The sequence below is a fragment of the Nomascus leucogenys genome, chromosome 18, assembly GCF_006542625.1.
Source record: "Nomascus leucogenys isolate Asia chromosome 18, Asia_NLE_v1, whole genome shotgun sequence".
In the NCBI taxonomy this organism is placed as follows: domain Eukaryota; kingdom Metazoa; phylum Chordata; class Mammalia; order Primates; family Hylobatidae; genus Nomascus; species Nomascus leucogenys.
In genome coordinates, this window is record NC_044398.1 from 11,477,298 (window position 1) to 11,492,377 (window position 15,080).

At 34.8% G+C, this 15,080-nt stretch overlaps 1 protein-coding gene across 1 annotated transcript in view; it reads right to left on the reverse strand.

Moving 5' to 3' along the window:
* Nucleotides 1-15,080, reverse strand: part of TMEM26 (transmembrane protein 26) — a 47,388-nt gene that overhangs the window by 18,001 nt on the left and 14,307 nt on the right. Inside the window, exons 2-4 of the mRNA XM_003258147.3 lie at nt 12,279-12,357; nt 7,331-7,444; nt 4,942-5,162 (exon numbers count right to left, since the gene is read on the reverse strand). Coding sequence (XP_003258195.2) covers nt 4,942-5,162; nt 7,331-7,444; nt 12,279-12,357 — 414 coding nt within the window. The remainder of the gene's footprint in view (nt 1-4,941; nt 5,163-7,330; nt 7,445-12,278; nt 12,358-15,080) is intronic.

Genomic DNA, 15,080 nt, shown 5'->3' on the forward strand with positions numbered 1-15,080 from the left:
TTAAGGAACATCTAAACAAAGGATGAGATATTTCGTGTTCACAGATTGGAAAATTTAACATTGTTAAGATGACAATTCTTCCCAAATTGATCTTTAGATTAAATTTATTCTCTACCAAGAGCATAGTAAGTTTTTTTAAATTTTTTACCCTTTTTTACAACTTGAAAAGAGAATTATAACAATTACATAAAAATGCAAAGCACCTACAATAGCTAAAACAAATTTTAAAAGAACAATTTTGGAAGACTTACAATATCCAATTTCAAAATGCACTATAGCTACATAATCATGATAGTGTGGTATTGGTATAATGACAAACATATAAAACAATGGAACGCAACAGAAAGTCCAGAGAAAAAGCTTTACATCTGTGATCCATTGATTTTTTTGACAAAGATGCTAAGGCAATATAATAAAGAAAGACTCCTTTCAACAAATGATATTGGGAAAATTAGTCCCAGCTGGAATGGGGCAGTGCCAGAAATAAAAAATAAACTTGGAACCTTACCTCCCACTGTACACAAAAATTATGTAAAAACAGTTAATAGAAATAAATGTAAGAACCAAAACATTCCATAAGTGTACTAGCCCATTTTCATGCTCCTGATAAAGACATACCCGACACTGGGTAATTTATACAGGAAAAAGAGTTTAATGGACTTACAGTTCCACATGGCTGGGGAGCCCTCACAATCATGGGGGAAGGCAAGGAGGAGCAAATCACATCTTACGTGGCTGACAGCAGGCAGAGAGAGCTTGTGCAGGGAAACTCCCATTTTTAAAACCATCAGATCTTGTGAGACTCATTCACTATCACAAGAACAGTGCAGGAAAGACGTGCTCCCATAATTCAATCACCTCCCACCGGGTTCCTCCCACAACACCTGGGAATTGTGGGAATTACAATTCAAGGTGAGATTTGGGTGGGGGCACAGCCAAACCATATCAATAAGAAAACAAAAGAAATTATACTTCTCATTTAGGGTTAGGAAAATAGTTCCTAGATATGACACCAAAAATATGAAAGAACATATTGATAGATTTGAACTTCTTCAAAATTTTCAAAACATGTTTTTCAAAAGATAAGGTTAAAAAATTAAAAAACAAGCTGAACACAGGGAGGAAATACTTCTATTTAGATATTTGATAAAGGACTTGTATCAAGGATATATAAAGAATTCTTACAACTCAATAATAAAAAGACAATCCAGTAAAACATGAAGAAAAATTTAAACAGACACATCACTAAAGAAGATATATGAATAGCTAGTATTCCCATGAAAAGATGCTCAGCAGCATTAGTTGTTAAAGAACTGCAAATTAATGTCCTGGTGAGATACCACTCTACATCCATCAGAAGGGTATAACAAAAAAAACTAGAGGGAAAAGGATTGTTGATAAGGATGCAGAGAAAATAGAATCCTCATACATTGCTGGTGGGAATATAAATTAATACAGCTACTTTAGAAACATCTCAGCAGATTATTAAAAAATTAAAGCTATACTTAACATATAACCAGCCATTCCACTCTTAGGTGTCTACCAAAGAGAAATGAAAACATAGCCAGGCAAAAGTCTGTCAGTTAATCCTCCTAGCAACATCATTCTTAATATCCAAAAGCTGGAAGTTATCCACATGTACATCTACTACCGAATGGATAAACAAAATGTGGTATATGCATTTAATGGAACACTAGCAACTAAAGAGGAACTAAACATGAAACAACATGGATGAATCCCAGAAACATTATGTTACATAAAAAAGCCACACATAAAAGAGTACACATTTTATAATTCAATTTGTATGAAATTTCTAGGAAAGAAAAATCCACAGAGACATAAAATATATCAGTGGTTGCCTGTCAAGAGTGAAGACTGACTGAAAACAGCCGCGGGAATATTTTGGGAGTGATGGGAATATTCTAAACCTGGATTGTGGTTATGGATAAACAAATCTATAATTACTAAATATCATTAAACTATAGAATTACAGTTGAACTTTATGTTATTTAAACCATAACTTCATAAAGCTGTCAAGAAAAAATTGCAGAATCAGAAGCTTTACAAACCTATGTAAATGAACAAAACTTAGATGAACTTTAATGTGAGCCAAAGGAAGGAAATTTATTTAATAAAAAATAGAATTTGACATATTAGCTAGAAAATAAGACTTGCAACCAACCCAAATGTCCAACAATGATAGACTGGATTAAGAGAATGTGGCACATATACACCATGGAATACTATGCAGCCATAAAAAATGATGAGTTCATGTCCTTTGTAGGGACATGGATGAATCTGGAAACCATCATTCTCAGCAAACTATCACAAGGACAAAAAACCAAACACCACATGATCTCACTCATAGGTGAGGATTGAACAATGAGAACACATGGACACAGGAAGGGGAACATCACACACTGGGGCCTGTTGTGGGGTGGGGGGGGATAGCATTAGGAGATACACCTAATGTTAAATGATGAGTTAATGGGTGCAGCACACCAACATGGCACATGTATACATATGTAACTAACCTGCACCTTGTGCACATGTACCCTAAAACTTAAAGTATAATAATAAAAAAAGAAGAAAATAAGGAAGAGATTTAGACATTTTTGTGATATAGATATCATTGTAGGCTTTCTCCTAAATCTAGCAGCCCAAACTGTGGAATAAAACATCAGAAAAAGTAAAATGTCATAATAATAGGCAATGCTGAGTAGACTACAATGAAGTGATCCTTTCTTCTATTAGATATAAATATCTTTTACTTATGTATTAACATTATTCTTCATGATTATCCTCTTGAGCCTAAAAGGGAAGGCTTATGTCCCAGTGGGAAAAGATTAAGGGTCTCTTTCTTTGAAAAGATAGATATTCTCAGTGTCAATTCTTGCAGTATAGGCGAGAACCAAAATAGGAAATCAGAACGTGGAAACTAATTTTCAGGAGAGAGAAAAATTTTATATTCTTCCCGGGCTTTGACTTTGGGAGGGTTTTGGGAGAGTGGATATTTGAGAAATAGAGACACATAGGACTTGAATGGGAATTACAGAAGGCTACCGTCACAATGTGCTAGTATTAAAAATGAAAATGACTTCAACCTGAGACAATGAAAATTGAAAACAAATTTTAAAAACATTAGCCATTAAAAACTATGACATAATTTACTGAGCTCCATTAAACATCAGCTTTCCTGGGATATGATACAAGTTTAAAAGTATAAAAATACATATTTATAAAGCATTCAGATTAATTTGTAGGTGATAGAGAAATTGGGAGTATTTATGGTGTCTTGAAACATCAAGTGCTCCCTAAATTCTTGCTGAATTGAAACAGTTCTTGATTGAGATAGGACTGGGTGTCCTTTTACTAATACTTGCTCACAATTAGTTCCCCAATCTCTGCCTAGCTCGGTGCTTGACACATATTAGATAACCAATCAGTAGTGGGTGAGTGAAAAAATGCCTTATGATTTTCAAGATTTGGGTTTTTTTGTTCATTTGGGTTTTTTGTTTGTTTTGCTGGGTAATTCTACCTTTATTCATGTAATTATTTAATATTCAAACTTTATTGGAAAACACAGATCTATAAATTGCTCCTTGGTGTCACTTCTGGATGGGACTTCTAACAGTCCATTAAGATAACTGAGTTAGGCATTTCTTACAATTTTATGACTGGCCCCACAAAACATATCCCTCCTTACTACCTCTTTTACTATCCTATGTTCCTTCCCAACTCCCTAAATGTTTTGCATGTACATGTTTATTCTATATAGGTGGAGTTAATTATTTTTCTATTGTGATGTCCCTGTCACTTTTATATGCTCTGTCATGATTTCTTGATGTTTTTCTTGTAACAACATTTATTCTACTTGAAAATACATTTTACAATGTAAAGCACTGATCACACTTAAGACATTAAAACTACAGAACTAAAATCAACACTCTGAACAATTTAGATTGGATTTTTAAAAGAATATGTCAACTTAATAAGCTATAAGAAAAATTAGTATAGATGAAACAGGAAATTATCTTGTAAAGGTAGCTCATGGTTATAAATATAATTTGTGCTATAATTGGGATATTGAATTTACTTAGTAAGTTAGTGTATTTTGTTGAGCTTTATGTTTTGTTGTTTGAGAAGCACAGCATAAAGTAAACTGTAGCATTAAAAGCCAGCCTCATTCCAATTTATTTTTATGGCATAGTGCAAAACAACCCAAGCTTAAAGTATATTCAGGCACTGAGACTTAAATCCCTAATGGTAAGAAAGTCGCTCCGTAAACAGATGTGATCATGGATTCTAAGTTTATTTGCTTGTGGCAAAAATAAAAGTACCAACTCAATAAGTTTTAATTTATAGGCCTCTACACCAGAAAGCCTTTGGGCACTTAGAGCAAAACTGACTAAAAATAAAATTTAGTAAAATAAAACCTCATCTGCCCCATTCTCCATTTACACCAGAGAGTGCAAATCCCCAAATGGATAGGGAGAGACTTCTCCATGTCTTCTTTCAGTGCTCTCTTAAACTGTAGCTATGCTGTGTTCTAGGAGAGGATTTTATGATTGGCTATGCTTCTGACACTTGGGAATGGAAGAGAGGAGCTGGGGATGGACATTCCACTTCAGAAGGTGTTCAGAGAACCATGACTCTGTGTAACCTGCAGTCATGAAAACATGCAGAGCTTTTCTGTTCTCTCCCACAGAGAATATTATGTGTCTCTTTCTCTAGAAGAAATCTCCTTTGTGTATTTCTTAAAAAACATAAAGACTGTGCTGGTTTCTAATATGTAAATAGCAGCAAATTCTCTGATCCTAACACTGCATATAACATATACTAAAAATTCTTATTCCTGTGAAATACAAGTCACAGAACAAAGAGACAGGTGCATGGTCTTGACCCTGAAAACGAGGTGTTTTTGTTGCAAGGAATGCTCACCTCACATTTTGTTCTTCTAGGGTCTCACTTGTGAATTCCAGTATGTCAGCCGCTGTCCCCACAAACATAAGAAGAAGTTGAGAGAGTTGATCTCGAGTGATCCCGCCTCCAATGGGTAGAAGCCATCTTCCAATTATTAGCATTAACAGGAATGTCTGATGGAGTCCCAATGTCCAAACTTTCTCACATACTGTAGATAAGTTATTCACAAAAACTTTGGCCTGTTTAACAGAAATGTCATACAGACGGAAGGATTATGAGCCACCACCTGAGAGAGAAATATTTTCTTCACTGTGCTTTCAATCAGGAGTTTGCTGTTGTAGACAGTAATTTTCAGGGGTTATTCTTTACTTACTAAAGAAAGTAAAATACCTTTCAGCTGAACACTCTGAAAAAAATAAAAAGCTAATATGGTCCTTAAGATGGGGGTGCCTATAACTAGCAAGTAATTTAAGCCTTAAACTTACGAGTAGGATTGTACCATATGGTATTTAAAGAACCAATTTTACAATGTTTTTAAGATCATGTCTCATTTTATTATATTGTGTAACAAAAAATAACACATAGCAAAGTTTTATAAAATCCATATTAATATCACCAAAACTTCCTATATTTTTCTTTAATGTACTAATTTTGAAATATTTTTAGCATTGTACAAATCTTCCCTTTGCTTTTTTGCATTAAAACTCTACTATAGCTAAACATAAAAATGTAATAATGTTTATCGATTACCTAAATGTAAAGAAAGAGAGTAACTGTAAAATTATTATTTTTATTCTGAGTACTTAATGTATGATTCAATAATCCATAAGCCAGCAAGCAAATTTTACTTTGCCATTATATTTAGACTAAGAAAAACTTACATCTCACCAATGTATTCTGGATGACAACTTGCCCAATTACCTTCTAAATAAGTCTCAAAGTATACTATTGCCCCTACAAGGACTTAGGTCTCAAGTGAATAATGATTCCAGCTTATTTATGCAAGTGACTTAACTATGTTTGTGCAAAATTCATTTACCCGTCTCCATCACTTGCTGATATCAAATGCACAAGGGCAGATAAAAGACGAGGCATGATGCTATCCTGATTGAATCCATATATGAAAGTCAAGAATATTCCATCTGTACGCTTTCTTATATTAGTACTATGAAACTTTACGTACATCATATTTAATTTATACAGGAAGCACATTAGTAAAGATTAATATTTTTGATTGTCAGATGAAAAAGTGAGAGAGAAACTAAGTGATTTGTCCAGACTGATATAAATAAATTGTGATTGGAGCTTGAATTAGAACCCAACGTTCATTCCATTAAACCTCACAGAACTAATAGTACATCTTATTATTGAAAATACGTTTCAACGATAGGGGCCTTTTCACTTTTAAATAGGTCATGGTCAGTTTGCCAAATAACAGCCTTATGAAGAAAAAGGAAGGGATTCTGTTTTGGCTAGAAATATTCTCTCTGTTATTAATAAACATCTGCAAAATACATATGGTGGAGTTCCTAGCTAATTCAGTAAGACAAGAAAATAAAATAAAAGGTATAGGGATTGGGACAGAAGAAATAAAACTGCCTCTGTTCACAGTTGACATAATTGTCTAGGTAGAAAATCCCAAAGAACTGACAAAAAAAAAAAAAACCTCCTGGAACTGGTAAACGTTTATAGAAAGGTTGTGGGATGAAAGGTTGATATACAAAAGTTAATCTCTTTCCTATATACTAGCAAAGAATAAGTGAAATTTGAAATTAAAAACAAAATGCCATTTTTATTGGCATCCCCAAAAATGTCATGTAGGTTTATCAGTGTTAACCAACACACCACTCTGGTGCAGGGTATTGATGGATGGGGAGGCTGTACATGAGTACAGAGTATACGGGAAATCTCTGTACCTTCCTCTCAATTTTTGCTGTAAATCTAAAATTCCTCTAAACAATAAATCTTAAAATTATCATATCCCGATTTTTTTTTTTTTTTTTTTTTTTTTTTGAGACGGAGTCTCGCTCTGCCGCCCAGGCTGAAGTGCAGTGGCGCGATCTTGGCTCACTGTAAACTCCGCCTCCCGATATCCCGATTTTTTAATTATATGATTGCTTCATAAATGTATATGTCTCTCGTGCACATATTATCCTCTTTAAGTATTCCTTAATGATGCAGGTTAAATATATCTATTAATATATATAAAACGTTTCAATGTATACACTTATGCATATTAAATGTTTAATAATTTAAAAATATAATTATTTTGTGAATTTCTGAGCCAAACAATGGATAACTTTCTTCAGGAAAGAATTAGCTGGGAGGCATGTATAGCAGGTAATTGAGGATTATACCAAGTCCACCATTTGCTAGATCCTTTAATAAACAGTGGAAAAGCTCTCACCGTCTCAATGAGATCATCAGCTCTACTGGTTTGTTCATTGGATGTCAATGATTGATTGAAGGCTTCTTTTCTGCTGGTATTCTGTGACGTTCCTTCAGCCTGGATACTGCAATACTAAGAATAGGGTTGGGGAAGGCAATTATGGCAAAAAATTAGCACAATATGGTAGAGATCAAAATGACTTAAATCTGTTCAAGAGATTATGAGCAGATATGCAGAGTTTATACAGCATATGCATAAACATTTCCAAAAATTGGAATATAGGCCTGAGATTGAAAACCACTTTTTAATCAATATGAAAAGAGCGTCAACTATACAAATCTTATTTTTCCGTAGGTCGATGAGGATGCAAATGCTCTGAGTCATTGCAGAGAGCTGTAGAATTTATAGATTGGTAACTGAGATTCCTTTCTTAAACCCTGCAAGAATTTAAAACCAAACAAATAACCAGTGACAACAATAAAACATATATGATCCTGGTCAAGGAAATTACGGTGTTTTTTTTTTCTTTTTATACTTTTATTTTAGGTTTTGGGGGTTCACTTGCAGGTTTGTTACATGGGTAAATGGCATGTTGTTGAGGCTTGGTGTATGAAGAATTCCATCACCCAGGTAGTGAGCATAGTAGCTGATAAGCAGCCTTCCAATTCACACTTCCCTCTGTCCCTCCCCTCTCAAGTAGTCTCTGGTGTCTGTTGTTCCTATCTTTGTGTCCATGTGTATTCAGTTTTTAGCTCCCACTTATAAGTGAGAACATGTGATACCTGATTTTCTGTTCCTGTGTTAGTTTGCTTAGAATACTGGCCTCCAGCTTCATTCATGTTACTGCAAAGGACGTGATTTTGCTATTTTTATGGCTGTGTGGTATTCCACAGTGTGTGTCTGTGTGTGTGTATGTGTGTGTATATAGTATTTTGAGAGTTTGTTTCTTATCCAGAAGCCTCTTTATCTAAAATATCATATTGCTTAAGTAAATAATCCAATCATTTTTGATCCTGACTGTCAAGTACTGTAACAACCTAAAAAATTAGCATGTTCACCCACCAAAACATACATTTTAGTGACAGTGTAAAAGCCAATTTAGGTTTATGGAAAATTCAACAACAGACATAAAAATGGCATTTTTCCTTTTTTGTTTCTTCATTTTGTATGATAAAATTTCTGCAAGTGAATTGTGCATGATATTTATCCACCAGATGCTGGGAATCCGAGGTAAAGTAAGAAAAGGAAAAATTATATAAGAAAAGAAAGGGGTGGCACTTGAAAATGTAGCTGCACCCAACGCAAATTGTACAAACTGGTTTAAAAAAAAGTTGAAGGTTTTTCAAACATCTGCAGTGCTAACATATTTTGAAACACATGCACATGCACCACCACCGCCACTACAACCACCACACATCCACGATCACACATTTGTATTTAGAGAGGATTTATTTTTTTAAAAAAAATTAATGCTGTAAGAAGTGTATTTTTCTTAATTATTCTGGATACATCATCGACTATTCTACAAGCTACTTGAAAAAGCAGAAAAGAAAGTCTGCAAGAAGCTGTTTTTTCTACTCTCTTTCCAAACGACTAGTATTACGGTTGAAATGACAAGAATAATTGAGAAAAATGGCCATATGCCATATCTGTAGGAGCAAAAATACAGTTGTTTGCACACTTTGTGTGTGTGTGTATGTGTGCAGCTAAGGCTCCAAGAAAAGATAATGAAGATAAAAATTAAATCTTTAACCAAGCAACACATTTTCATTGCAAAGCATGTTGGTGACTTTATTTAAGATTTATTTCAATAGGAAATACATTTTGACCACTTTGTAGGCATGAAAACAGACTATGTATTAAAAATGGTGACCTTAATATGTTTTTGACATTCTTACCACTAAAATACATAAACATCTTGCTTTTTAAGAAAAAAGGCCATGTTTTAGTGCAGTAGGAGATACCTTGGAAGCAAATAGCTTCATAGTCCATATTATGGTATTAAAACTTATCTGAGTTGCTCTCCACTCTGGTTATTCTATTTGTTATAGATTTATGAGATTTTCCTCCAAGTGGCCTCTACATTGGGACTGCAGTGAACAAGTTACTTCACTCTTAAAACCTGGCCTGACTTGTATTATTTTGGGGATTATATTGTTTACATTCTGCCTTGTATAGATGAGTTCACATAGATTATCTGGGTACCAACATGACTTATTCAAAAATAGGCTGTGTCTATTAAACTCTTATTAGCTTCAAAAATATTCCTTTGGGTCCAACAAGACTGTGACAACAAGATGACCAGAATGTTTCCACTACTTTAATCTTGCCACTTCATAAATGGACCTAAGAACTAAGGTCACAATCATTGTCATAAACGTTTTGTTCCCATACGTGTAGACCCAGCCAGATTCAGGAATGAAGGTAAGAAATTAGTCATCTAGGAGAAATGTGTCATGAAATAGGTCAGGATGTTTTCCTAATGCCAAGTCATAGGTTAGAACATATAGTATATAGAGTAAATGGAAAATGTGAAAGAAAATTAAATTACTCTTTCCTACAATGAACAACTCAGATAATTCTGATGCAAACTCCTCGAAAACACAGAACACATAGCTGAGAAGGGCAATGTGGTTTAATGGACTAGATATCCATTAGGTTCTAAGCCCCAGCATTACTGTGTATTCACTGTATCAACTTAGGAAAATTACTTAACCTTTCTAAGTCTCAGGATCCTCGTCTTTAAAATAGAAATGTATGTATCATGCCTAACTTATGGAGTTGTTGGGTCCATATATGTGAAAACATTTGTGAAAGTACAGGAGACTACCTGAAGAAAAGTGATTATTATCACTCCCAAAATGTTCTAAATGAGTAAACTAGAAGAATTGCTGTAACTCCCTTTATTCTGCCATTTCTTATTTCTTTAACTGCAATTCCAATACTTTTTTTCTCTCTTACTATTTATCTACTTTCATTTCTGCTCAGTCCACCCAATTCAATCTCTGGGCATTCGTTTTAATTCTCACTGTCAAAATGAGTCAAATCCATTACTACTAAAGGTTCAATTTCTTTTGTAGTATGAAAATTAGAGAGCTACTGTTCGGGGCTCAAAAATCTTTTTTTTTTAAAAAGGGAACTTTTGGTTGCACGTTATTTGTTGTAATGGGATTTGACCTGTATATCAATTAATTGTGCAACAAATTTATATTATAAAAGCATTTAGGGAAATGAATGGTTATTGTGTATGATAGCCATGTCATAGAATTGGATGTGAAAGAAACAATTGATTCAAATCATTAGAGCTTATTTTCATACCCTTGAAAGTAGTAAGTAGTAAAGAGATTGAAATAGTCCCCTAACACCTTACAGTATAGTTTTAAAAAGCCATAATAACTTGAATCAAAAACATACAGTTACAAAAACTCTTTTGCTACAGACATAGGGATAGCCTATATGACTTCAGTGATTTTTAGCAGGAGGTTGAAAGGAGAAAAATGTTTTATTCATCCCTACATTCTTGGTACTTGCTTGTGGAATTCTTCAAAAGTAGTCCACAGAACTAAATTCCCCTTTGTGTGCCTATAATTTGGAGCAAGCCTTTTACAAATAAGGTTATACATTGGAGGCAGATAGGGTTACATATTGGAGGCTTAACCTTGCTATAAAATGACCAACTATAACAAAGAAATCTATGTAAGTCCAAATTCTCACAGATCTTTTCCAAAGTATTTTATCAGAGAAGGTACCAAAATATTATTAGCTCATAACTGCATTTCTCTGTAACATAGTCCTGTAACCTGAACTATGAAGTCAAAGCTGGAATCTGATGGACTTCAGTAACTTGGCCTCCCCAGAGTTGTACAGGAACATCAACAGCAGTATATGACTGCATCCAACCTAGAGACTGCTTATTAGAGTTGTCTATGTAGAAAACAGCTATATTAAAAATTTCTGTAATAAATTAGGGACTCTTATTGGAAGCTACTTTTTTTGGGGAGGGAGTTTCGCTCTGTTGCCAGGCTGGAGTGCAATGGTGCAATCTCGGCTCTCTGCAACCTTCACCTCCCAGGTTCAAGTGATTCTCCTGCCTTGGCCTCCAGAGTAGCTGAAGCTACACAAGCGCACCATCACACCCAGATAATTCTTGTATTTTTAGTAGATACAGGGTTTCACCATGCTGTTGGCCCAGATGGTCTCCATCTCTTGACCTCCTGATCAACCCGCCTCGGCCTCTCAAAGTGCTGGGATTATAGGCATGAGCCAGCACGCCCGGTTGGAAGCTACTATTTTATTTCTATGACAATTTGATCTCCTAATACATATAAGCTCACCTTCCACGTGGTGGGTCCCAAGACTCCTCCCCTTTAATCTTAGTTTCAGGGCTCTAGAAAAGAATTTCTATTTCATTAAGGCAGCCCTGGGACTCTCAAAAATTAATCTCCTGTAATCTGCATAACCTGCATTTTAAAAAAGACTATTTTAAATGGCTCCTATAAGTTTAACTGTATTTATATAGCTGAGTGCAGATAAGGGTTTTGTTTTTGTTTTTGAAATTCCTAAAAGTGTCACTTTACAGGATGCCAGATCATTGAGGCGTGCCCATTCTTAGCACAACATAGAAACTCACTGAAGCTAAAAGCGTTAAAATCAAATTTCCACACCCCCATGTAAACTCTACCATCCTGTGGGGTGGGGGACAGGGGAAGTCTTAGTAATAAGATCTCTAACACAAAATGGATAATTCACTATATAATCCTAAATCTTACATAAATGTAATATTTCTTATTGGAGTTTTTTTTTTGGCAAATCATGGATTCACTTCCTTTTGCTGATAGCCTCTTATTTATTCAATTCTTGATAACTCCAGTTCCTTAGAAAAGTGCATTCTGAAAATAAACTGGATCATACTGTGAAAGTAGCTTATTGCTGAATATGTCAATTCCTACTTTCCAAAAAGAAGTACCTGGGTCTCATGATGCAATTCAAGAAGCCATAACGATGGAACGATGCTAATCAGATATAAAAATATGGCTGGTGAAAACCTGTGAAAAGAGAGAAGAAAAAATAGTTTAGCTAATTTTAGCTAATTTTTCAAAAAAAAATTTAAGAGAAAGAATGAAAAAAATGCACATACTCTGGCCACATTCAGTCAAACCTTTTTGTGTACCCTCAAAGTGTTTATTTCAATGAAGTAAAAAGCATTATGTGATTTCTGCCATATGGATTATAAAGAAACAAAGTAACTGTAAAAGGCACTAGCAGCTGTCATTCTCGCTGAATTTCTAATCCAATTAATAGACATTAATTCTGATATGGTTTAATGGGACACTGCCAATTAGTTTCAGGCACAACACCGGATATTTTGTATTTAATATGTTTTACAAAAAGCAAATACAGCAGGAATAAATCTTGGATTTATTAGACATTACAATTTCAAGATATGGCTACATTTTTCAACATTAACCTGGAACTCTGAGAGCTCAAACAATAATATGGTGCTAGAACACAAAAATCAGATGATAAGGCCTGGGAATAAGAGTAACCCATTGGCTTTGTGTGTGGTTTGCTAAACCTATAAAATAAAAACACCAACAACCAACAGTGTAAGCCTTTGGTATTTTTTTTTTAAGTTACCTATATTCACTGTTTTGTCATTCAAAATTCAGAGAGGAATCCGAAGAATGGACTTCTGTGATCCAACGCACTCAGGTTCAAATGCCAGTTTTGCCACTGACATCTCAGTTTGTTTCCTAATCCACAAAAATGTCACTGTATCAGCCAACTCAGGCTGCTGTACAAAATACCATAGACTATGTGACTTAAACTACAGACACTAATTTTCTCATAGCTCTGGAGGCTGGGGGTCTGAGACTAAGGGGCCAGAAGAGTGGGATTCTGGTGAGGGCTCCCTTCCTGACACCTAGACAGTGCCTTCTCCATGTGTCCTCAGATATCCGTCTCTTCCACTTCTTATAAAGCCTCCAGTTTTATTGGATTAGCACCCTACCTTTAAGACCTTATTTAACCTTAATGAGCAAATTAATCTCCAAATATTGTCACATTTGGGGTTAGGACTTCAGTCTAGAATCTGGAAGGGGAGACAATTCAGCAGTTACATTTATCTCACAGGGTTTTTAATTTTACTTCCCGTAAAGCAGTGCCTGGCAATGGTGAGCATTCAATAATAGGTAGATATTACTAGTATTATTATTGGACATGGTACAACAGAAATGTGTCCTTAAAATGCTGAAATAAGAAAAATAACATACTTTCCACATTTATTTCTTCAAATTGGTCTGGGCACGGTGGCTCAGGCCTGTAATCCCAGCACTTTGGGAGGCCAAGGCGGGTGGATCACTTGAGGTTAGGAGTCCGAGACCAGCCTGACCAACATGGTGAAACCCAATCACTACTAAAAATACAAAAAAATAAACCAGGCAGGGTGGTCTGGGCCTGTAATCCCACCTATTCAGGTGGCTGAGGCAGGAGAATTGCTTGAACCCAGGAGGCAGAGGTTGCAGTGAGCTGAGATCATCTACTGCACTCCAGCCTGGGCAACAGAGCAAGACTCCATCTCAAGAAAAAACAAACAAACAATAAAACAAATTAAACTTTATTTTAGAGGACTCTTGCATTGCAGAACATCTCAAAGTCAAAATTATGTCACTATAATTTTATTAAAATGCTTTTAATACACAGCAACAGTTTGAAATGACCTAGAAAATAGACATGTTAATTGCTCAACACATAGAATTATTCGAGATGAAATGTTACCCAAACTGTGTTATTATAATTCAGGAGAGAAAAGTGAAATGAAAAGAGAAAATTTAGAATGATTTTTTTAAAGGCTATTAACCCTTTCACTAATATATTTTTTCAATTCCTAGAGAGAGGAAGGGAGAAAGGGCAAGAGAAAGAGAGGTCTCTTAAAAAATCAATATTTAATATAGATACTCCCCCACCTTTGATTTCCTGCAAAAACCAATTTTGAAACAAAAGATTATGGGTCATGATATTATTAAAATCTGACTTGGAGGATGGTGAAGCTGTAGAGAGATATCAAAAGCCCATGGTTAGCATGCTCTTAAAAAAAAAAAAACAATTAACTTTTTGACCTCACATATCAAAGGAAACATCAGGAGATAATATTTCCCTTGTGAAATTGGGAAAGAAAGTGAATTCTAGGTCAGAGGGACAGTAGGAATATGCATATTTTGGTTTGGAGACATGAAATATTGGCTGGATTGCAATTTCATTGAGTCTCTTGGGATTAATTTTGAGACTAACCCCTCCCTAACAATAATGTAACAATAATAATCTAGGGAAACCATAGCCTGAACATATAATAGCTCTTGAAAGAGGTTAAAAATAAAACAAACAATACCCTTAACATCTTCTATGCATAAGACTTATTTCTATAATTGGAAAAAAGTACTATCCTGTTTCAACGTATTTCCTCTAATTGGGAAACTGGTTATATAAACAAACAAACTTCAAGATTCAAGATGTTTTGTGTTGCATAACAGAAAATCTAAACTCCGTAATCTGATATTCGAAGACTTCATTATCCGATCTTATCTCCACTTTTCCTTCCTCTTCCCTTACCACATCCTACCAAGCTGAGCAACTCAGTAGTTACAACCGACTGTGTATTTTAAATAAAACAAACAAAAAGCTTTGGAAAGTTCCTCTCACTTCAATCCTCTTCATTAGATTATTTGACCTAATGAAGAAAGGGGTAAGGAAAAAGGAATCATATTGAGGG